The 24,559-nt window shown below is 41.9% G+C and overlaps 1 protein-coding gene and 1 non-coding gene across 2 annotated transcripts; one reads left to right on the top strand and one right to left on the bottom strand.

Annotated features, from left to right (window-relative positions):
• The first annotated feature begins 509 nt into the window (after positions 1–509).
• Positions 510–24,351, top strand: TMEM50A (transmembrane protein 50A). Its single transcript, XM_064363492.1, has 7 exons — positions 510–641; positions 2,647–2,752; positions 5,736–5,848; positions 15,229–15,296; positions 16,520–16,612; positions 20,889–20,949; positions 24,020–24,351. Exons 2-7 carry the CDS (start codon positions 2,660–2,662, stop codon positions 24,063–24,065), a joined length of 474 nt encoding a protein of 157 aa, XP_064219562.1. The 5' UTR covers positions 510–641; positions 2,647–2,659; the 3' UTR covers positions 24,066–24,351.
• On the bottom strand, positions 10,183–10,284 carry LOC135269576 (small nucleolar RNA U13). The gene has a single exon (XR_010337831.1). It is a non-coding gene; the product is annotated as a small nucleolar RNA U13 (small nucleolar RNA).
• Positions 24,352–24,559: the final 208 nt, after the last annotated feature.

Consider the following 24,559-nt stretch of genomic DNA (forward strand, 5'->3'; position numbering starts at 1 on the left):
CACCTTAGCCTCGCCAAGCCGGGAAGTCCTTGCCTCTCGGAGCTGAATCCGCCCCTCTCCGGGAGGTGGAGCTGCGGGGAGGCAGGGCGGGGACAAGAACGGAGAAAATAAATGAAACTGAAAAGCCCTGAGTAGCGCTGTGTGACTGCAAACCTCAATACTTTTGCACCACGTGGGACCCAGCACTATTCCTGCCACTCACACGTGAGGGCTGCGGGGCCGACCTCAGCACTAGAAAACACTCATCACCTCACTCAAGACGGATACAAAGACCAACGAATGCCTTCCTTTAGAAAGCTCAACACACAGAGCAACTTCTCACGCTTATCCTCGAAGGGCGTACTCCAAACTAGCACTTCCGACTTCCAGCTGTGAACCCAGAGCTGCGGAAAGCCCCAGCGCAGAGCGCCCGGGCATGCGCAGACGCGTTGGCGCGGTGGGCGTGGCTCCCTCGGGACCCGGCGCCCCGCCCTCTGCCCTGTATCCGCATGCGCGGCTGAGCCGCGGGGGTGGTACTGCCACATCCGGGGTCTGGAATCCGTGGCTGTCTTGTTTTGTTTTGTTGGCTGAAACCGGGAGAGTGAGGCGGGCCGGCGTGGCGCGACACCGGGCTCCGGAGCCACTGCACGACGGGGCTGGACGTAAGTGCTGGGCGGGGAGTCGGGGTAGGACAGGAGCGCCGCAGGCTGGAGAGGCCTCGGAGCCGGGCCAGTTCGACGGACTGGTGCCCACAGGCTCTTTGCCGCCACCCTCCGGAAAGCCGCAGACCCTGGCTGAGCCCCCGTGGACTTCTCTCCTGGGTTCGGCGGCGCCGGGAGAAGGCGACGGATCCCAGGTCCCGCCAGGACGGAAGGGGGACTGCGCCCTACCCCGGGACACCCCAGGATCGCTGGAAATCGCCCGGTCCCCCACTTCACAGCTGGACAGGCCGAAGCCCCAAGAGGGCGCGTGACCCGACCGGCTCCCTCAGCGAGGGGTGGCTGGGCTGAAGGTGGCTCCCCAATCTTCCAGCCGCGTCCCTCGAGACCTGAAATTCCCAGTCTGGAGGGCGGGGTCTGGCTTGGGCGTGCTAGTCTTCATGCAAAGAAAAATGGATTGGGGCGGGGCCATTGGGATGAACTGAAAATAACACTTACTGGATTGCAGTCTTCCCAGGGAAAAATCAAATAAGTGAATATCCTAAATTGAACTTGTCCCAAAGGCATCTTAGCACTGACTCTAATCATGTATTTTAATATTTAATTTTTAAAAGAAAAATTGAAGTCATTTCTCTTTTTTAGGGTGTCATATATTTGGACAATTGCTGGCTACAAAGGACTGAGGTTCGCTGTAGGGATCTGGGTGTTTTTTTGTTATTGGCAAGTTATACGTATTTCAGGCTTTTTCATACTCTGAAATAGAGATAATATGGCTGTGTCTCAAGTCTGTACAGCTCGGCTTACAAGAATGTTTTATATAATTTGTAAAGACAGTTTGGGTCGGCTATGGTAATTTAAATAGCAGTCGGATTTTTGTAATCTTAATATTAACCGCAATTAAGTGCTTTTTTTTTTTTTTTGAGATGGTTCTGTTTTGGCTGGAATCATCAGTTAGGATCAGAGATAGGGATATAATAAAGTAGATGTTTTTTACGTAGAAATAACACCAAAAGGTAGGCTTGCAGAAAGACAATGAAGTGAATGAAGTGAAAGGAAGTGATGTGGGTAGAGGTAAGAACTGCAGTGCAATGTTTAATTTCTTAATCTAGGTGTGAAGAAACACACGTTCTGTGATAAAATATGTAAATTACTAAGAGAAATATTTTTCATTTGAATCTGTACTTTAACTCAGAGCCAAAGTTTATCACTTGTCTCTCTACTAATGTTAGTGCTTCTGGACCGTAAATATCAGAATCATTTAATAACTTAGTTTGGAATCAAAATGATAACAAAAGAGCTCCTGGGGATTAGTAATCATATACTTGGTATTAAAAGTATCACCTAAACTAATTTAATACCTACTTAGAAATAATAGGATGTGACAGATTTCAGGAGGTCAACCAGTAGTTAAAATTTTTTCAATATTTGGAGACTCACCTTTGTTAATATTACTTAAATATATCCGAACCATTTTTATTTATTTATTTATTTTTGAGACAGAGCCTTGTTCTGTCGCCCAGGCTGGAGTGCAGTGGCGCCATCTCAGCTCACTGTGACCTCTGCCTCTTGGGTTCAAGCGATTCTCTTGCTTCAGCCTCCCGAGTAGCTGGGATTACAGTCATGTGCCACTACGCCGGGCTAATTTTTGTACTTTAGTAGAGACGGGGTTTTGCCATGTGGGCCAGGCTGGTCTCAAACTCCTGACCTCAGGTGATCCACCCACCTCAGCCTCCCAAAGTGCTAGGATTACAGGCATGAGCCACCGCACCAGTCCCCAAACTATTTTTTACATTAAAAAAGATACAAAATGAATCCAGATGTTACTTTCCAAAGTTATAATGTGGAAATTCATCAAAAACTAAGTCAAATATTCTGAAGAAGTATGTGGAACCAAAATAAAATATTTGTAATTTCACTTTTATCTAATTATTCCTGGGCTATTATTTTTCAGGTTTGAAGCAAGTAAATGGAAGTACTTTATTTAATTGTTTGTTTGTTTGTTTTTAAGTGACCTGAAAAAAATGTCTGGATTTCTAGAGGGCTTGAGATGCTCAGAATGCATTGATTGGGGGGAGAAGCGCAATACCATTGCTTCCATTGCTGCTGGTGTACTAGTAAGTGTCATTGATAACTTGGATCTCATTTTTTGGTTCGTTTGTGTTTATGGGTTTTGAATTCTGCAGGATGTTTTAAAATATGTACTATTTATTTTATCTTTCACCACTGTACTTATTTTAATAAGTATTGCTATTTTGTTGCTTATGGAGAGTTATTAGTTCCATTTGAATAGTTTAAATTATGATTTAAAATTAGATTAATAGAGTGGTTGGGTTAGTTTAACTGTGTGGTAAAAATGGCATAATAACATATTTATTATATGGATTATATTTCCTTTTAATGAGTATTTTAAGGTACAAGGAAGTGTTTTAAGAAGCAATCAGGGCCGGGTGCGGTGGCTCAAGCCTGTAATCCCAGCACTTTGGGAGGCCGAGGCGGGTGGATCACGAGGTCAAGAGATCGAGACCATCCTGGTCAACATGGTGAAACCCCGTCTCTACTAATACAAAAAATTAGCTGGGCATGGTGGCGCGTGCCTGTAATCCCAGCTACTCAGGAGGCTGAGGCAGGAGAATTGCCTGAACCCAGGAGGCGGAGGTTGTGGTGAGCCGAGATCACGCCATTGCACTCCAGCCTGGGTAACAAGAGCAAAACTCCGCCTCAAAAAAAAAAAAAAAAAAAAAAAAAGAAGCAATCAGGTCAAAACCAGTCAATAGACAGGATTGCATTTCTCCATAATCCAGTTGACTTTCTTCTCAATCTCATTAAGGGAAAAAAAAAAGTGCTCGCTTTAGCAACACAATACACTAAAATTGGAACAATACAGAGAAGATTAGTATGGCCCCTTTAAATTTTGTTTTAAAAAGCAAAAACAAAAACAGGAAAAAACTTATTAAAATACATTGTGTAGAAGTAATTTTTACAGAATAAAATTCTTATTTGCACTTCAGATCCCTCAAGGGATCTGATATTAGTTTTTTATGATTATATGATGTTATAGGCTATAAAGAGTAATTTTTTTTTTTTTTTTTTTTTGAATTGGAGTTTTAGTCTTGTGCCCAGGCTGGAGTACAATGGCACTATCTCAGCTCACTACAACCTCCGCCTCCCAGGTTCAAGCAATTCTCCTGCCTCAGCCTCCTGAGTAGTTGGGATTATAGGCACACACCATATTGGCTAATTTTGTATTTTCAAGAGAGTTAGGGTTTCTGCATGTTGGTCAGGCTGGTCTCAAACTCCAAACCTCAGATGATCTGTCTGCCTCAGCCTCCCAAAGTGCTGGGATTACAGGCGTGAGCCACCACACCTAGCCCTAAAGAGTAAATTTTAAGTAAATGAACAAATAAATGTCTAAATTTAAGTATTTCCTCTTCACCTAATCTCTAACATTTATAATCCATGAAAAATAATTATCCTATATTTTTTCAAAGTAATGGCAAAATATTTTTTCTCGAGCTTTAAGATTTATTTATGCCGGGCGCCGTGGCGCGTGCCTGTAGTCCCAGCTACTCGGGAGGCTGAGGTGGGAGGATCACTTGAGTCCAGGAGTTCTGGGCTGTAGTGCACTATGCCGATCTGGTGTCTGCACTAAGTTCAGCATCAATATGGTGACCTCCCAGGAGCAGGGGACCACCAGGTTGCCTAAGGAGGGGTGAACTGGCCCAGGTCGGAAATGGAGCAGGTCAAAACTCCTGTGCTGATCAGTAGTGGGATGGTGCCTGTGAATAGTCACTGCACTCCAGCCTGGGCAACATAGCCAGACCCCGTCTCTTTTTAAAAAAAAAAAAAAAAAAAAGATGTATCTATTTTGGAGATGTGGTCTCACTCTGTCTTCCAGGCTGCAGTGCAGTGGTGCAATCACTGCTCATTGCAGCCTCAACCTCCTGGGCTTAGGTGATCCTCTGGAGAGTATCCTGGACCACAGGCGAGGGCCACCATGCCAGGCTGAGTTTTTTCTTTTTTTTTTCTGTAGAGATGGGGGTCTCTCCATGTTGCCCAGGCTAGTCTCCTACTCCTGGTCTTAAATGATTCACTGGCCTTGGCCTCCCAAGGGGCTGAGATTACAGGGCCTCATACCTGGCCAAAAAGCTTTTGGGTTTTTAGTCTATGAAGAAAATATCTTGAATACATTGAGCTGAGGGTAAAAAGAAAGGTATATTTACTCATACTAGCCACTAAAAATGTTAGTAATCAAGTAATCTGTCTGTAATCTCATAAAAGTAATTTGACTAGCTTAAAATCGTTGTTTTTAAATAAGTGCCAGAAGATGGCAGTTCCCAGAGCTGAGTCAGGGTTGGGAGTGAAGATAGGAAAGGGGGTTACTTTTGAAACCTTCTAAGCTACTTGTCAGAATTTGGTTAATATAATTTTATTGTAAATTTCTGGTGATAAAAAATATTTGTGCAGTTTTGGGGTCATTTTTCTTGTTATATCTTTGCCCTTGGTCATATCTGGAGCCCAATTCAATTAGATAAATTGTAATCTAATCTGGTGTTTACATTGAATTCAAAATCACACCCGAAACCATCTTTAGCCTGCACTGGAATTCATCAAAAGCAGAACCTTAGAGCTGTTACTTCACACCAAGAAGATAGCTAAAATTCTGTCAGCCATAATTGTTGTCCATATTAATTTGAATGCGTTTTTTTTGATTTGGGGGAGTATTTTTCTGGAGGCTTATATCAACAGGGCACTTCTTCCGTCAGTTGGAATCTGAGTCACTTTTTTCCTTTCCCCCTCCAGGAGATAACTGGTTTCCAGTTCACCAAATTATATTATAAGGCTTTATTATGCTAATATTAAATAATGATTGAAGTAGGCTTGGAGAAAAGTTAAGTCAATAAATATAAATTGTTGTCAGATTTAAGGGTAGCAAATATTTAATCAGCTATTAGGCCATGTGCAAATCACATGTGAGAAATAGCTAGAACATTTTTGAAATTTATTAAAAGGGATCTCTTCACTTAAATACCTTGCTTGCTTTTAGCCAGTGAGATATGAAATTGCTGTAATTTCTCATCGGTGTCACCTTTGTTTTAGTTTTTTACAGGCTGGTGGATTATCATAGATGCAGCTGTTATTTATTCCCCCATGGAAGATTTCAACCACTCATACCATGCCTGTGGTGTTATAGCAACCATAGCCTTCCTAATGTAAGTGTCTTCATAATTGGCATTACTTACATAGCTTGCCACAAAATAAAAATGTTTCATATATAGTTGCATAGATTTAAAATTCTAAATATTATCAGATTAACATACTGGAAATGACTTTAAAGTCATACAGTAGAGAAGGACTTACACAGAAAAGCAGCAGTCCTCTTTGCTCTTTTTGTCCACCTCTCCACTCCCTCCAAGCTTCTCTTAGCTATCCTTTTATATTTATACTGCCAGGGTTTATAGCTTTACAGTTAAGTCAGAAACTGTATTTTGTCTAAGGGATTATTCTTCCAACAATATTTATTAAGCTTTTGTATTCCAGACTCTGCTCTAAGTACAGGAGATATAGTAGTTAATAAAACAGGAAAAACCCATGTGTTTTTGATATTTAAAATAAGTGCAAAGGAAAAAAAATAGAGAAAGGACTTGTGGGATGTCAATAGGATGGATAGAAATTTTAAAATAATTTTTTTTTTCTAGAGAGGGGGTCTCATTATGCTCAGGTTGGTCTCCTGGGCTCAAGTGATCCTCCCACCTCAACCTCCCAAAGTGCCAGGATTACAGGTGTGAGCCACTATACGTGGCCAGAAATTTTCAGTAAAGTCAGGGAAGGTCTCACTAAGAGGACGATTTTGAGTCAAGACTTGAAGAAAGTGGAGGAGCTCACTATGGGATGGGAATATATAAGAGAGGATCATTCCATGCAGGTGGAACTGCAAGTACAAAGGCTTTATGGCAAGGAGACCAGTATAACTGCAGCAGCAAGATCAAGGGAAAGAGAAATTGATGAGATCAGAGAAGTGATGGAGAGGGGCACATGGCATAGGAGCTTACAAAGCATTATAAAAACTTTACTTTCAGCTGGATGCAGTGGCTCATGCCTGTAATTCCAGCACTTTGGGAGGCCGAGGTGGGTGGATCACTTGAGCTCAGGAATTTGAGACCAGCCCGGGCAACATGGCGAAACCTCATCTCTATCAAAAATACAAAAATTGGTAGGGCATGCCTGTGGTCCCAGCTGCTCCAGGGGCTGAGGTGGGAGGATCGCCAGAGCCTGCAAAGTCGAGGCTATAGTAAGTCATGATTGCAACACTGCACTTCAGCTTGGGTAACAGAGCAAGACCCCATTTCAAACATAAGAACTTTTTATTTTTATTTTTTGAGATGGAGTTTCAATCTTGTTGCCCAAGCTGGAGTGCGGTGGCACAATCTCACTTCACTGCAACCTCCACCTCCCGGGTTCAAGCAATTCTGCCTCAACCTCCTGAGTAGCTGGGATTACAGGCACATGCCACCATGCCCAGCTTATTTTTTGCATTTTTAGTAGAAATGGGGTTTCGCCATGTTAGCCAGGTTGGTCTTGAACTCCTGACCTCAGATGATCCTGCTGCCTCGGCCTCCCAAAGTGCTGGGATTACGGTGTGAGCCACTGTGCCCAGCCAAGAACTTTACTTTCATTATAAGTGTAATGGAAGCCATTGGAAGATTTTGAGCAGAGGAATGAAATGACCTTAGAATTTAATAGGAACATTCCTGTTCAAAAAAAAAATTTTTTTTTTTTTTTTTGAGATGGAGTTCTCTGTCTCCCAGACTGGAGTGCAGTGGCACAATCTCAGCTCACTGCAACCTCCACCTCCCAGGTTCAAGCAGTTCTCTGCCTCAGCATTCTAAGTAGCTGGTATTACAGGTGCATGCCACCACACCTGGTTAATTTTTATATTTTTAGTAGAGATAGGGTTTCACCATCTTGGCCTGGCTGGTCTTGACCTCCTGACCTTGTGATCCACCCATCTTGGCCTCCCAAAGTGCTGGGATTACAGGCATCAGCCACTGTGCCCAGCCAAAAAAATTGTTAAAACCAGTAAACAAGGCCAGGTGCGGTGGCTCACGCCTGTAATCCCAGCAATTTGGGAGGCCAAGGTGGGTGGATCACCTGAGGTCAGGAGTTCAAGACCAACCTGGCCAACATGGTGAAACCCCATCTCTATAAAAAAACAAAAAACTGGTAAACAAAATTCATTGCAGTGCCAAGTAGTATAAGTTTCAATAATATGACACTATACTCAAATTTATCAATGTATTTTGAAAATAGTCTTGTATTCTTACTAGTTTCTTAAATTCATTATATATTTTAATTTCAAACTTGAGCTATGACTTTCTTATTTAGTATTGTTTTCCTAGAGTTTTTTTTTTGTTTTAATTGAGATGAGTTCTCACCATGTTGACTAGACTGGCCCTGAACTTTTGGGCTCAAGCGATCCACCTGCCTTGGCTTCCCAAAGTGCTAGAATTATAGTCATGAGCCACTGTGCCCCACCTTTCCCAGAGTTTCTGATTGCTTTTTTTTTTTTTTTTTTTTTTCTGGTTATTGATAGAAAGAATGTATGTTTTCTTTAGGATTCATTTCATTCTTCTTGAATGCTGCGGTTCTAATTTGGACAGTTACTCTGTGGACTGTAGTATCCTTGTTTAGCTTTTTGTTTTTCCTGGAGTTTCTAGCTGCCTTTTTTTCTGTTTTCTTGCATTTTTTACGATTATCACATCTTTATTTTTTTCCCAAATTCTCAATTATATTCTTTAATATATTATAACCTCTTTTGTTCTAGAACTTGACATCCCAGAAGCCTATATACGAATTGATTTCATTACAAATTGATTACTGTGTAAGTCTGCTACAGCGCTGTCACCATGGGACTTCCCTCCCCTGTTTATCAGGGTTGGACCCATTTTTCCAGTTACCACATCTTTTTTTTGGATACAAGAATAGTACTTATTTTGGCTGGGCATGGTGGCTCATGCCTGCAGTCCCAGCACTTTGGGAAGCTGAGGCGGGCAGATCACCTGAGGTCAGGAGTTTGAGACCAACATGGAGAAACCCTGTCTACTTAAAAAAAAAAAAAAAAGTTAGCTAGGCGTGATTGCAAGTGCCTGTAATCCCAGCTACTCAGGAGATTGAGGCACAAGAATCACTTGAACCTGGGCAGCAAAGGTTGCAGTGAGCCGAGATCGTATGACTGCACTCCAGCCTGGGTGACAGAGGGAGACTCCATCTCAATAAATTGAAAAAAGTATTTATTTTAGTTTTTTTTTTTTGCGATGGAGTTTTGCTCTTGTTACCCAGGCTGGAGTGCAATGGCGTGATCTCGGCTCACTGCAACCTCCACCTCCTGGGTTCAAGCAATTCTCCTGCCTCAGCCTCCCGAGTAGCTGGGACTACAGGCGAACACCACCACGCCCAGCTAATTTTTGCATTTTTAGTAGAGACGGGGTTTCACCATGTTGACCAGGATGGTCTCGATCTCTTGACCTCGCGATCCACCCGCCTCGGCCTCCTAAAGTGCTGGGATTATAGCCGTGAGCCACCGCACCTGGCCTTTATTTTAGTTTTATTTGTTTTTTATTTATTTATTTATTTTTGAGACAAAGTCTCACTCTGTGGCCCAGGCTAGAGTGCAGTGGCACAATCTCAGCTCACTGCAACCTCCACCTCCCAGGTTCAGGCAATTCTCCTGCCTCAGCCTCCTGAGTAGCTGGGATTACAGGTGTGTGCCACCATGCCCAGCTAATTTTTATATTTTTAGTAGAGACGAGGTTTCGCCATGTTGGTCAGGCTGGTCTTGAACTCCTGACCTCACGATCCACCTGCTTTAGGCCCCCAAAGCGCTGGGACAGGCATGAGCCACCACGCCTGGCCTGTTTATTTTTATTTATTTATTTTTTGAGACAAAGTTTTGCCCCAGGCTGGAGTACAATGGCAGGATCTCTGCTCACTGTAACCTCCACCTCCCAGGCTCAAGGGATTCTCCTGCCTCAGCCTCCGCAAGTAGCTGGGATTACAGGCACATGCCACCACACCCAGCTAATTTTTGTATTTTTAATAGAAACAGGGTATCACCATGTTGGTCAGGCTGGTCTCGAACTCCTGACCTCAATTGATCTGCCCAACTCAGCATCCCAAAGGGCTGGGATTACAGGCGTGAGCTACCACACCCAGCCGATATGTTTTCTTAGAATTCTCATCTGTCTTTTTTTTTTTTAAATTTATTTAATTAATTTATTTTTTTAAGAGATGGGGTTTCACCATGTTGATCAGGCTGGTCTTGAACTCCTGACCTCGTGATCCGCCCACTTCGCCCTCCCAAAGTGCTGGGATTATAGGCGTGAGCCACCTCGCCCAGCCCTCATCTGTCTTTTTATTCTATTTTCCAATCTGCTGAATATTTTTGCATTTGAGTTCTCATGTTTTAATTTCTAAGGGCCTTTTTTTGTTTCCTTAATTATGAATGCTTCCTTTAGGGATCAACTCTCTGTGGGCCTTTTTTTTTTCATGTTAGATGGGTAAGGCACTGATGTAAAACAAGTTTGAGGGAGGCACATCTCACATATGTGCACGAACACCCAATCATCACACCTAGGAACTACCAAAGAATCAGACTTTCCTTTTTAAATTAAAAAAAATGTTGTAGAAGTAGGGTCTCACTTTATCACCCAGGCTGGTGTGTAATAACATGATCATAACTCACTGCCGTCTCAAACTCCTGGGCCTAAGCAGCCCTCCGACCTCAGCCTCCCCAGTAGCTATGACTACTTGCGCACACCACCACACCCCACTATTTTTCACAGTTTTTTTTTTTTTTTTTTTTTTTGTAAAGACAGGTCTGACTGTTGCCCAGGCTGTTCTTGAACTCCTGGTCTCAAGTGATTCTCCTACCTTCGCCTTCCAAAGTGCCCTGATAACAGATGTAAGTCACTGTGCCTGTCCACCTTTATTATTTTAAAATTTTAATATAAAATGTATTCTGGCCAGGCATGGTGGCTCACACCTGTAATCCCAGCATTTTGGGAGGCCAAGGTGGGCGGATCACTCGAGGTCAGGAGTTCAAGACCAGCCTGGCCAGTGTGGCGAAATCCCGTCTCTACAAAAAATATAAAAATCAGCTGGGCATGGTGATGCGTGCCTGTGGTCCCAGCTACTCGGGAGGCCAAGGTGGGGAACGGCTTAAATCTGAAAGGCGGAGATTACAATGAGCCAAGATTGCGGCACTGTACTCCAGTCCAGGAGACAGAGTGACACTCCCATCTCAAAAAAACCACGAAAAGTATTTAGTGAGATATATAAAGTGCACCATTCATATATACATCTCAATAAATTTTTACTTATGTATACACCCATGTAAACAGCACCTAGATTAAGATTTAAAACATCATCCCAGAACATTCTAAATCAGCACTTCCACCACACCTGTATAGCCCTCGTCCTGACTTCTGCCATTGTCCATTAGCTTTCTGTAGACCTTTTTTTTCTTTCTGAGATGGAGCCTCACTTGCCCATGGTGAAGTACAGTGGCGTGATCTCGGCTCACTACAATCTCTGCCTCCTGGTTTCAAGCAATTTTCCTGCCTCAGCCTCCCAAGTAACTAGGATTACAGATGCCTACCACTGTGCCCAGCTAATTTTTATATTTTTAGTAGGGACAGGGTTTCGCCATGTTGGCCATGCTGGTCTCAAACTCCTGACCTCTCAGGTGGTCTGCCTGCCTTGGCCTCCCAAAGTAGTGAGATTAAAAGAATGAGCCACCACGCCCAGCCTTCTGTAGACTTTTAATTTAGGTTGTAAAGTCATCTCTTCCAGGCTTCCAGGCAATCCAAGTTGAAAATCACACATTTTTAAATTTTGCTACAGTTACTAGAGTGTAAACACAGTAACTTATATTTTCAGAGTTAAGCAAGTGGCTAAAGGCAGCCAGTGTGACTGCCTGGCATGGGCTCAGTGCCAGAGTAGTTACTCATTTGCAGAAGTAAAGGTCTGACTTCAGAAGCCACTGATGGCAAAGGGCTGTGGTCTTGCTTTGAAATTGAGCCAGTATGCAGCTATTTCTAGTTCTTTCCATTTTGTGGCAATTTATCTTACTGTAATAATGATGCTGTTAGAATTATTTTAGAAAGACCGGGCACGGTTGCTCACGCCTGTAATCCTAACACTTTGGGAGGCCAAGGCAGGCAGATTGCCTGAGGTCAGGAGTTCAAGACCAACCTGACCAACATGGCAAAACTCCAACTCTACTAAAAATACAAAAAATTAGTTGGGCATGGTGGCGGGTGCTTGTAATCCCAGCTACTTGGGAGGCTGAGGCAGGGAGAATCGCTTGAATCTGGGAGGCGGAGGTTGCGGTGAGTTAACATCGCACCATTGCACTCCAGCCTGGGCAACAGAGCGAGACTCCATCTCAAAAAAAAAATTATTTTAGAAAGCTGACACATAAATTTCAACATTGTTTAGATTTAAGTTTTCTTTTTGTGATTGTATTTTTGTCCTGCTTTTGTCCTCGGATCTTTAAAAAATTATTTTGTTCCACTTTGAAGCAGTAGCAAGTCTGACTTTGGAGGGGAAGTGTAGCTGTATATGAGATTGAATGTATTATTCAAAAGTGCTTCCTGCTAAACTTGCATTCTGTTGCATTTATATAATTATAGCAGAGCTGACTTCAGGTTTTTATAAATGTTTATCATGTATTTGCCTTCAGCTTACATCTTCTCATTATAGTGTCAGGCTATAATTTTAAACAAAAACTATTATAATTCAAATGGATAGGAGTCAAAAAGCACCTACTCTTTCATTAATAACTTTATTCTTTTTTCTCTTATTATAAAAGTTCTAGGATTTTGTGGCTTTAAAAAGTATTAATAAATGTTCTATTATTCTGTATTTTTTAGTTTTGAAAATGTAGGGTATACAAATAAGCAAAAAAGAAGTTGCCTATAATCTCGCCAAACTATAACATTTCAACAGATATTCTACCAGTGTTTTCTTCTGTCCTCTCCCTCTAACACACACCTGTGTTTTAAAAGTGATATTTATCTCTTTTCTTCCTCTCCTCTTCCTGAAAAATTCAGTCAAAAAGCTGTTAGGTGGGGTCAAGCATGACAGGCATCCGCTATAGAAAGACAAGCTGTGGTGGTCCAGAGCAGGCTGCCGGGCTCAGGCAGGGTGGGAAGGGGCTCCCATAGGAGGTCAGATCAGCATGGGCTCAGGTCCTGAGCAGGATGAGGTGGAGGGGCCAGGCAGCAGGGTGCGGGATGGAGGAAGGCAGCCCTAAGTGGGATACTGGAGTCTGAGCAGGGTGGAGAGGCTGTCCTCATGAGGACAGGGAAAGCAGGGGTGGCGGCTCTGTCCACCGAGAGTGCCCAGAACAGCTACACCCCAACATCAGGAGCACACCTAGCCCCCAGTTATGGAGCATGATGTTGACAAATAGATGTTTAAGGAAAAACATTATTTAACTAGTAACTTTTCTATAAAGTTAAGAACATATAGAAAAATAGTAATAGCAGAGAACAAATAGAGATCATTCCTTCCTAAGTGTCCCTAATAGTGAAGACAGGATTGTGGTGTCTCATAGAGGGCTGTGCAGTTTATTCAGACGGCTCAGCAAGGAAAACAAGAGCTGAGAACCAGTAACCCAGAACATTTATTTGTGTTTTACTTTTAAAAATGAATGTATTTTAAATGTATTTATTTTATATACAAAATAATTTAGTACTGCATAGAGATCACTGAAAATAATTAGTTTGAACATTCTAAAACTTAGATTTGCGTGAATAAATTAAGACATCATATTACTGTGCAAAAAACTAGGATTCATATATTCAACCGCCTTTTTTTTTTTCATAGAGATAAGGTCTCACTATGTTGCCCAGGCTGGTCTCAAAGTCCCAGGCTCAAGCAATCCTCCTACCTTGGCCTTCCAAAGTGCTGGGATTACTGGCACAAGCTACCATGCCTTACTTCAGCACATTTATTGAGCACCTACTGTGTGCGAAGCCCCTAGCCTTATGCTAGGCACTGAATGAAAATGAGAAACAAGACACAGTGGCTCCTGTAAAGCTGCTGTCTTCACAGTGGCTCCCTCATGTGCTTCACATAAGCTTCCTCATGAAACTTACATTCTAGGGTTAGACACACACAACTAAATGGGTATATATATCATATGTATCATGTCTTGTAACTGGATGTATTGTGAGCATTTTCCCATGACATTTAGAATGTTTCAAAGGATGCTTCTAAAGAAAGCAAGGCTATCTCAATTTAGAATGGTACTCTATGAATAAAGTTAGTAAAACACTTATGTTTAGATCCTGTATCAGGGATTGAAAAAACAAGATTTTAACACGTGAATCTCTTTTTTGATAATGTCTTCAGAGCAAAAAGTTATTGTGCTGTTTGAAATATAATTATTTCTCCAAACATTTTACATTAGTTCAAAATTATTACAAAAAATTTATTCGAAAGCCAATTTTCAGTAATTTTTGGATTATCTAGGGCCCATTTTCTCTCTCTGCCGTTGCCATACGTGATTACATGTTATGTCTGGTATATACAAATGGAAAATCAGAGAGAACCAAGCTAAATGGTCTTTTTACCTGTTCCAATCTTAGCAGAACAAAATTTTGAGAATTTCGTTCCCAAATTTTAAAAATCCAGACTCACCTGAGTCTGACTTGTTAAAACTCAGATTTATGGACCCTGTGGCCAGAGTGTCTGCTTTGCTAGGTTTGGGTTAGGGCCAGAGAATTCTCTTTTCAAATAGGTTGCCAAGTAATGCTGATTCTGCTAGTCTGGGGCCCATGACCACTGATTTAGGGAGTATCTGGTTGAAGAAACCAGTCATGTGCACTTTTTGTTTGTTTGTTTGTTTGTTTGTTTGTTTGGAGACGGAGTTTCGCTCTTATTGCCCAGGCTGGAATGCAGTGGTGTGATCTCAGCTCACTGCAACCTCCGCTTCCTGGGTCCAAGCGATCCTCCCACCTCAACCTCCCAAGTAGCTGGGATTACAGGCATCTGCCACCATGCCTGCTTAATTTTTTGTATTTTTAGTAGAGTTGGGGTTTCACCCTGTTGGCCAGGCTGGCCAGGCTGGCCTCAAACTCCCAGACTCAGGTGATCCACCGACCTCAGCCTCCCAAATGCTGGGGTTATAAAAGACTTTAAGGCCTGTGAGCCAGGTGTAGTGGCACTTTGGGAGGTCAAGGCAAGGAGGAGCTCTTGAGGCCAGGAGTTTGAGATCAGCCTGAGCAACATAATGAGACCTTGACTCTACAAAAAATGTTTAAAAATTAGCCGGGTGTGGTGACACACACCTGTATTCCCAACTACTTAGGAGGCTGAGGTAGGAGGATCACTTGAGCCCAGGAGTTCAAGGCTACAGTAAGCCATGGTCATGCCACTGCATTCTAGCCTGGGCAACAGAGTGAGACCCTGTATCCTCAAAAAAAAGCTTTTAAGGCCTAATCTTAAATTTGAGCAACTGTAGATTGTTGTTTCTGGTAATTGGTGTCCTGGACCCTGATTTCTTGGTTTTATTTTGTTGATACAGGATTAATGCAGTATCAAATGGACAAGTCCGAGGTGATAGTTACAGTGAAGGTTGTCTGGGTCAAACAGGTAAATAAGTGCAAATAACATCTTATTACGTATGCTTAAATCCTTAAAATGAGAATTTCACATAGAAGTACCACTTGTGTATTTGTTTTAATATATCTATGAGTAACAGCTTATTTTGAATCGACTGTTTTATGTTTTGGGCTTAAAATTAGGAATTAATATATAACATTCTATTTGCTGTGCTTTATTGAGCTGTAGGCAGTGTTTTTATTAAAATGTATTTGTGCTAATTAAATAAAGAGGCCCTATCAGAATTTATTTTAAGCAGTCATGACTCCATTTATTACTTATACCAAATCTTCATAAACATATTAATGTGATTTGAAAGCTGGTTGTTCTGTATTAACCTAATTTTAATGCAACCTTAAAGTGCCAGTCACAGCAAATTTGAATTTTGTTGCCTGACTTCCCTGAAAGTGAAATATGGTAGCTTAGAGATTCGTACATCACCGAATATGAATTTTTTTTTTTTTTTTTTAGACGGAGTTTCGCTCTTGTTACCCAGGCTGGAGTGCAATGATGCGATCTCGGCTCTGCAACCTCCGCCTCCTGGGTTCAAGCAATTCTCCTGCCTCAGCCTCCCGAGTAGCTGGGACTATAGGCGTGCGCCACGATGCCCAGCTAATTTTTGTATTTTTTAGTAGAGACGGGGTTTCACCTTGTTGACCAGGATGGTCTCAATCTCTTGACCTCGTGATCTACCCACCTCGGCCTCCCAAAGTGCTGGGATTATAGGCGTGAGCCACTGCGCCTGGCCCCGAATATGAATTTTTTACTGTAGATCTGTGTTACTGTTTGAAAGTACTCTTGGAGGACTTTCAAACAATAACACAGATCTACAGTAAAAAATGCTGTGAGAGCATTCTCCATGTAAAAGCATATGGAGAATGAGCCTCTAAATGTGGTGAAACATACTTTATGAGATGCTTTATAGGAAGGTTGAGTACAGGTTTTCTCAGTGTAGGCAGCTGGGGAAAGTAACTATATGCACTTCAGACTAATAAATAATAATTTAAAAAAAAAAATCTATACAGACCATCCAAGAAGAAAAAGGCCAGCATCTGCACTGATTTTGAAAGACATTTAACGCACCTTCTCCTGTTCTTACATTAGACTGGAATGGCAGCTGCACTTTTTTTTCTGTTTGGGTTTTGTTTTCTTTTTGAAAGTTAATTGTGCTGCCATATGAGGAACAATTCTGGTAACATATTATTTCTTTCAAGGTGCTCGTATTTGGCTATTCATTGGTTTCATGTTGGCCTTTGGATCTCTGATTGCATCTATGTGGATTCTTTTTGGAGGTTATGTTGCTAAAGGTAAGAGAAAACATACATTATAATTTACTTCAGTGGAATACTGGAATTTTGCATTAAAGTTGATTATTTTAGAATAAAACTTTTTTCCTGTAGATAGGCCAACTACTAGCAAAGCATTTATATCTGAGGACTCCCCTCCCCACAAAACCAAACAGTGTTCCGTCAAACAGTGTTTGGTTTTGTTTGCCTTGTATATTTTTAGTATTTCTTTCTTTAATCTTCTGCAGCCTCAAACTCCTGGGTGCAAACCATCCTCCCACCTCAGCTTCCCAGGTTGCTAGGGCCACAGGCACACACCATCACACCCAGCTAATTTTTTTATTTTTTGTAGAGATGTGATCTTGCTATGTTGCTAAGGCTGGCCTTGAACTCCTGGCCTCAAGCCTGGCCTAACAAGTTCTGACTTACAGAATATCTGTGCAAAGCTCTAACATCCCAGAATTGAGATTTATTCAGTTAAGCCTCCCTGATAATATGATGTCATCTCCTTTTAGACAGAAAAGTAAACTAACATTTAATATACACCTGCTATATAAGGTGAGTTTAAGGCAAGCTCAGGAAGAGGTGTACTGTTAGATCCCTGGCAGAAATTTCACCTTGAGGGACTTCTGAAAAACAGAAAATCCATTTAATGGTCCAGGTAAAATTGCCATGGCTGTCATAGTAAAAATGCAGTATTAATGATTTACAAAAACTGGACCAGCTTATATCTCATTTAGCTCATATTGTAACTCTTTACTTCTTTGAATAAAATACGACTTTTAGATTAAAATAATGTTTCCTAAATTTTTATTAAAATCATTTAATCTCATAGGAGTAATAGATATTTCTAAATATTTGTATTTTTTCTTTTATGTTTGTTTATTTTTTTGAGACAAGGTCTTGCTCTGTCACCCAGGCTGGAGTGCAGTGTCTCAGCTCACTGCAACCTCCACCTCCCAGACTCAAGCAATCCTCCCACCTCAGCCTCCTGAGTAGCTGGGACGACAGGCCCATGCCACCACACCCTGCTAATTTTTTGTATTTTTATAGAGATGGGGCTTCACCATGTTGCCCAGGCTGGTCTTAAACTCCCAGGCTCAAGTGATCTGCCCACCTCAGCCTCCCAAAGTGCTGGAATTACAGGTGTGAACCACCAGGCTGGGCCATGTATAACTTATTATTAAAATGATGTTACCAAAAATGTAGAAAGTAAAAGAGGGTGGGTGCAATGGCTCATGCCTGTAATCCTAGCACTTCAGAAGGCCAAGGAAGGAGTATTGCATGAGGCCAGGATTTTGAGACTAGCTTGGACAACATAGGGAGACCCCATTTCTACAAATAATAAAAATGTAGCCAAGTATGGTGGCGTGTACCTGTGGTTCCAGCTACTCAGGAGACTGAGGTGAGAGGATCACCTGAGCCAAAAAAAGAGAAAAGAGAAGAGAAGAAAGAAAAAAGTAGTAATACTTTGACCACTTTTAAATATTTTGGTTTATTTCCTTTTGCTCTTTTTTCTTACATTTTTAGTTATCATAATTTTATTCCCCGTTTGCATTTAACATATTATAAATTATAACTATTATAACTAACTTATAATTTGAAAAAAAAAATATATATATATATGGTTTTTTTTTTTTTGAGATGGAGTCTCGCTCTTGTTGCCCAGGCTGGAGTGCAGTGAAGCAATCTCAGCTCACTGCAACCTCCGCCTCCTGGGTTCAACCGATTCTCCTGCCTCAGCCTCCTGAGTAGCTGGGATTGCAGAGCACCTGCCACCACGCTCAGCTAATTTTTGTATTTTTAGTAGAGACGGGGTTTCGCCATGTTGGCCAGGCTAGTCTTGAACTCCTTACCTCAGGTGATCCACCCACCTCAGCCTCCCAAAGTGCTGGGATTACAGAAGTGAGCCACCGCGCCCGGCCACATATATATATTTTAAAATATGGTTGGGTGCAGTGGCTCACACCTGTAATCCCAGCACTTTGGGAAGCTGAGGCAAGTGGAGTACTTGAGACCAGGAGTTTGAGACCAGCCTGGTCAACATGGCAAAACCCCATCTCTACCAAAAATACAAAAATTAGCCAGGCATATTGGCACACATCTGTAATTCCAGCTACTTGGGAGGCTGAGGCATGAGAATCTCCTGAATCCAGGAGGCAGAGGTTACAGTGAGCTGCGATCACCCCACTACATGGCAGCCTGGGCAAGAGAGTGAGACTCTCTCAAAAAAACAAAGGAAAAAAATTACCCTTTTTATCATGGGAATTGCATAATACTTGTTCATTATAGAAAACTAAGAATGTAAAAGAACTCAAAAGAAGAAAATTAAATTACTGATAATTATTTCCCAGATAAAACTATTAATACAGAGCCCCCACTTTTTTTTTTCCGAGACAGAGTCTCGCTCTGTGGCCAGGCACCAGGCTGGAGTGCAGTGGCGCAATCTCGGCTCACTGCATCTTGCCTCCTGGGTTCAAGCAGTTCTCCTGCCTCAGCCTCCCAAGTAGCTGGGACTACAGGCACGCGCCACCATGCCCAGCTAATTTTTTTATTTTAGTAGAGATGGGGTTTCACCATGTTGTCCAGGATGGTCTCGATCTCCTGACCTCATGATCCACCCGCCTCAGCCTCCCAAAGTGCTGGGATTACAGGCGTAAGCCACCGCACTCGGCCCCTAGAGCCCCTTTTTATAGGAATATCTTCATCTCATATAGTTTTAGGCTATTTTCTTGAAGGCATCTGGAGCAAGGTTATGCTTTGAGAATTATTAGCAGCAGATCTGTAATTTTATAAAGTTGACTTTATAACATTTTTATGAGCCATTCTGGTGGTGATGGCTATTTAATGTGGAATAGTGGTGAAGACTATGCAAACCATCTGTTATGTTAATCAGATTAACCAAAGCCATTCTGAAATGAGAAAATTTTGATAATCCACCTATTTATCTTGCCTCTGTCAATTAATGAGCAATCATTGACAATTCCAATAGTAGAAATTTATGAGAATTTCAACTTCAGTTCTGGATACAATCAGAAAAAAATGTTGCTCTGGCAGTCCTTCCAATCTTAGTTAATGGCTGGCTATTCTGTCTTTACAGGTGTTTAGGCCAAAAGCCCTGGATAGTTAGGGCCTGTCAAAGATGACACTTGTCTTCCTCCCACACCCCACATCCAGTCTGTAGATCCTGTTGACTGTGCTATAAAATATATCCTGAATCTAACCACTGTTTACCATTTCCATTGCTACCACCCTGGTTCAATCCATCATAATTTCTTACCTGATTTCCTGGAAGAGCCTCTTAATTAGTTTCTGTTTCCTCTCTTGCCTCCTTTTATCTATTCTGAGCACAGCAGCCAGAGGGATCCTGTTAAAATATGTCAGCTTAGATCACTTTTCTGCTCACAACCTGGTGGCTTCTTATCTCAGAGTAAAAATCTGAGTCCTCACTGTGACTGCCAGGTCTCCACCACCCAGCTGCCCTCACGCTGTCCCTGCTCTTGTGCCCCTGCGGCTGTTTCTGTAATACACCGCGTGCTCCCTCAGGGCTCATGTGTGGCTTCTGCCCTCATTTCCTGCATGTCCTTACTCTACTGTCCCCTTCTCATGAGGTCTTCCTGGCCACCTGTGTTTGATGTCACACTGCACTTCTCTACCTTTCCTGCATTATGTTATCTTTTTTTTTTTTCTTGTTTTGAGACAGAGTCTTGCTCTTCCTTTCGCCAGGTGCCAGGCTGGAGTGCAGTGGTGTGATCTCTGCTCACTGCAACCTCCGCCTCCTGGGTTCAAGCAATTCTTCTGCCTCAGCCTCCCGAGTAGCTGGGACTACAGGCACGCACCGCCACACCCAGCTGATTTTTATATTTTTTAGTAGAGACAGGGTTTCACCATGTTGGTCAGGATGGTTTCGATCTCTTGACCTCATGATCCGCCCGTCTCACCCTCCCAAAATGCTGGGATTACAGGCATGAGCCACCACGCCCGGCCATGTTAGCTTCTTTTTATTGAGTGTATTGTCTAGCTCCATGAGGACAAAAAAATAATTTACCTGTTTTGTTTATTGCGGTATCCTCAACATTAAATAGGGCCAGCATATAGTATGCCCTCAGTAAATATTTGTTTACATTTACTAAAGCAGTGCTAGACTCTGTCACACATTATGTCATTTAATACTCAAGCCAACCCTAATTCCATACGAAATCAGTTCTTCTAGGCAGGAACACTGATGTTTGCCAATGTATCTGAAACCAAATGTTTTGAGATCATAACCCTCTAAACACCACAATTATTTTTACAGAAAAAGTTGTAGTATACCCTGGAATTGCTGTATTTTTCCAGAATGCCTTCATCTTTTTTGGGTAAGTTTCTTTTGCATTCTTTATCTTATCTTTTAAAAGTAATAGCTTCTTTTATATCATTTACTATATTTAGTTGCTTAATTACTCATCCAATGCCCTCCTCCATGATATTTTCATAAAACATGAAGAATAAGGTTGAGAAAGATATTTTAAATAGATGAGTTGGTTTGCTGCCAACCTTAAGAGCATATATTAATTTTTAAGATTGCCACCATGCCCCCCCTTTTAATGAGTGAGTAACTATGATTCATGCAGATTTAGTTGCATAACACTGGTGATGTTCATTTTAAACTTGATCCCTAACACTTGCTTTAAACGAAAGCCTGCCTAAAACCACTTATCCCTACCTTTTGGTTTCTGATAATATTGTATAGTTCTTCCGTCCTTGATATTGTAAAATTTCTGAGGGATATTTGAGGTGTGGAGGAAAAGCCCAAACATTTTTTATCCTTCCCTTTCAATTACAAATGAAAAGATGACTAAAACCTCTAAAAACCTCAAGGCTTTTATCAGTGTTCTCTGATGTTCATCTTTCCTAGAAACTTTGGGCCAGCCCTTTTCTCGATCTGTGCTGCTCCTCCAGCCACTACCACCCCCTCCAACCCCCCACAACCTACCCCTGCCCCTGGCCATAAGACCCCACAAACAAAACAGCTCTTTATCCTCTGCATCAGGAGTTCCTTCTTATTTTATTATTATTTTTTGAGATGGAGTCTCACTCTGTCACCAAGCTGGAGTGCAGTGGCTCAATCTCAGCTCACTGCAACCTCTGCCTCCCAGGTTCAAGTGATTCTCCTGCTTCAGCCTCCCAAGTAGCTGTCACTACAGGCGCACACCACCACACTCAGCTAATATTTTTGTATTTTTAGTAGAGACAGGGTTTCACTGTGTTGGTCAGGCTGATCTCTGACTCCTGACATTGTGATCTGCTCACATCGGTCTCCCAAAGTGCTGGGATTACTGGCATGAGCCACCTCACACAGCCTGCATCAGGAGTACTTAATCTTTATTCTGTCAGAAGTCTTCTGAAGGTTTGGAATCACCAGACATTTCCATATGCAGGAAATTGGTGTCTTGCGTATTTCTGGAAAGAGATAGTTTGTGGCTTTCATCAGATTTTCAAAGAAATCCCTAATCCAAAAAAGGCTAGGAATCTGATGTATATTCCAGGGCTTGTCCTTCTCCATCCCTTCCCACCCATCTCCAAAAAAGAAACAAAAAATCCCATGTCTACTGAAATACTAATAGTTGCTCTTCAGTAAGAGTCACCAGTTGGTATTCACACCTATTCCATCACCAGGCATCTTTGCCATTTTATAAAATCAGTTTGGAAATAAGAAGAATGTAAACTTAGATGTGACAAGATGCACAGCCTCTTTGGCTTATACCTTGTATCCTATAAGCAAATTGAATTCGGTTAATGGACACTGTTAGCAGAATAGCTGTAGCAGATTGCCTGTTGTGTTAGTCTGTTTGTACTGCTATTTAGGGTTACCTGAGGCTGGGTAATTTAGAAAGAAAATAGGTTTATTTTGGCTCACGGTTCTGCAGGCTGAACAGGAAGCATGGTGTCAACATCTGCTTCTGGTGAGGGCCTGAGGAAGCTTCCAATCATGGCAGAAGGCAAAGGGGGAGCCGGCATATCACATGAAGCCAGAGAGAGGAAGAAGAGGTACCAGCCTCCTCTAAACAACCTCGTATGTGAACTAAGAGTGAGAATTGACTCATCACCAAGGGGATGGCACTAAGCCATTCATGAAAGATTTGCCCCCCATGACCAACACGTCCTGCTAGGCTCTACCACCAGTGCTAGGGATCACATTTCAACAGGAGATTTGGAGGGGACACCTGCCATTCTGACCATAACAGAATGGTACTCAGCAGCAGCAGAATAGAATTACTGTTTCAGAAGTCAGAATGGGCAGATGTCAGTACCAGAGATGACCATCTGACAGTGTAGGAGGGACTAGCCCCTGGCTCTTTTCCAAGAAACTCCAGATTAGAGTTCATAGCTTGTGACAAATATGGTGGAGTCACAGTGTCTCTTTTAAGCTATTGAGACAGTAGAGGCCTCTAATAACCAACGTCACTTTTTCTTTGTTACAGCAGTAGATCTGATATTAACTAGAAGAGCAGAGATCTGGGATTATAGGCGCGTGCCACCATGCCCAACTAATTTTTGTATTTTTTGTAGGGGCTGGCATTCGCCACGTTGCCCAGGCTGGTCTCAAACTCCTGGGCTCAAGCAGTCTGTTCGCCTCAGCCTCCCAAAGTGCTGGAATTACAGGTGTGAGCCACTGTGCCTGGCCCATGGCCCCATTTCATTTGGTGGCATGCAGGCAGCCATCTGCACTCTGGCTCATCTAAGGCACCTGTGGGTAATTTGCCACCCTCGGCAGTTGGCTTTCCAAAGCCTGGCTGTGTCCATTCCCTGCCTCCTCATCTCCTAAACTGTAATCTGGCCATGGTAGACTCCTCCGTGTTCTACTAACACCTCAGCTGTTATTTTATGCATACAATTGTCCTATTCAAACTTGTTTTTCCATAAAAGCCCGTCTCAAATATTACCTCTGTAAATCCTTTTCTAACTTATTCAGGGCAACTGAATTCTGTGTTTCTGTGCCCCCTTAATACTTAGTATATAAGCCTCCTTTCCCAGCCACCCCCACACGTACCATATTGGTTAGCAAAATGGGAGCAATTTGAGGGCAGTAGCTGTGTGTCTTATTTTATAGCCCTGGCACCAAAACAGTTTGTTGAATGAATTTGATAAACTCAGACATATAATGGTTACATAGTAAACACTGGTTAACTTTTTAAAAGTCACATGAGTCTTTAGTACTCAAAAGTTAAGGTTGTCAGGAAGATGGTGGTAAATAGCACCGTTGAGTGTAATGGAAGAATTCACTACCTTAGAATGATCAGTTTCTGTTTTGATACATTTTGTACCAACATTTTTTCTACAACTCATCAGTTATTCTTTGTTGCTTGTTTCACACCATTCTCAAAATCTCACATATTCTTTTCTCAAATTCAGGGAGTCATGTGGTATTTCTTGATTTATTCACAGAGGACTGGTTTTTAAGTTTGGCCGCACTGAAGACTTATGGCAGTGAAAACACCTGATTTCCTGCAGCACGACAGCCCTGCATGGGTTTTTGTTTTGTTTTTTACTGCTCACTCCCAATCTTTTGTAATGCCATTTTCTAAGCTTATTTCTGAGTGTAGTCTCAGCTTAAAGTTGTGTAATACTAAAATCACGAGAACACCCCAAACAACCAGAAATCTATTGTGGTATGCACTTGATTAACTTATAAAATGTTACAGGAAACTTTCACATGAATAATTTTTGTCAAATGTTATCATGGTATAATTTGTAAAAATAAATTACAAAAGAAATTCTGGATTTGTCAGTGTAAGTATTTGTCATACCTGAGGTCCAAAACCACAGTGGAAGTGCTCTGAAGATTTAATGTGTTTTTATTCACATGTGGGCTCTTCTGTGTCAAATGGTATATGAAATAGAAGCTTTTGTTTGTTTTTAAAATATTTCATGGTCAAAATTCTTCCTCACTATAATTGGTATTTACTTTTACAAAAAATTCTGTGA

This window comes from Aotus nancymaae, unplaced genomic scaffold (genome assembly GCF_030222135.1).
Source record: "Aotus nancymaae isolate 86718 unplaced genomic scaffold, 86718_ANA_hifiasm-v0.15.2.pri h1tg000053l, whole genome shotgun sequence".
Classification (NCBI taxonomy): domain Eukaryota; kingdom Metazoa; phylum Chordata; class Mammalia; order Primates; family Aotidae; genus Aotus; species Aotus nancymaae.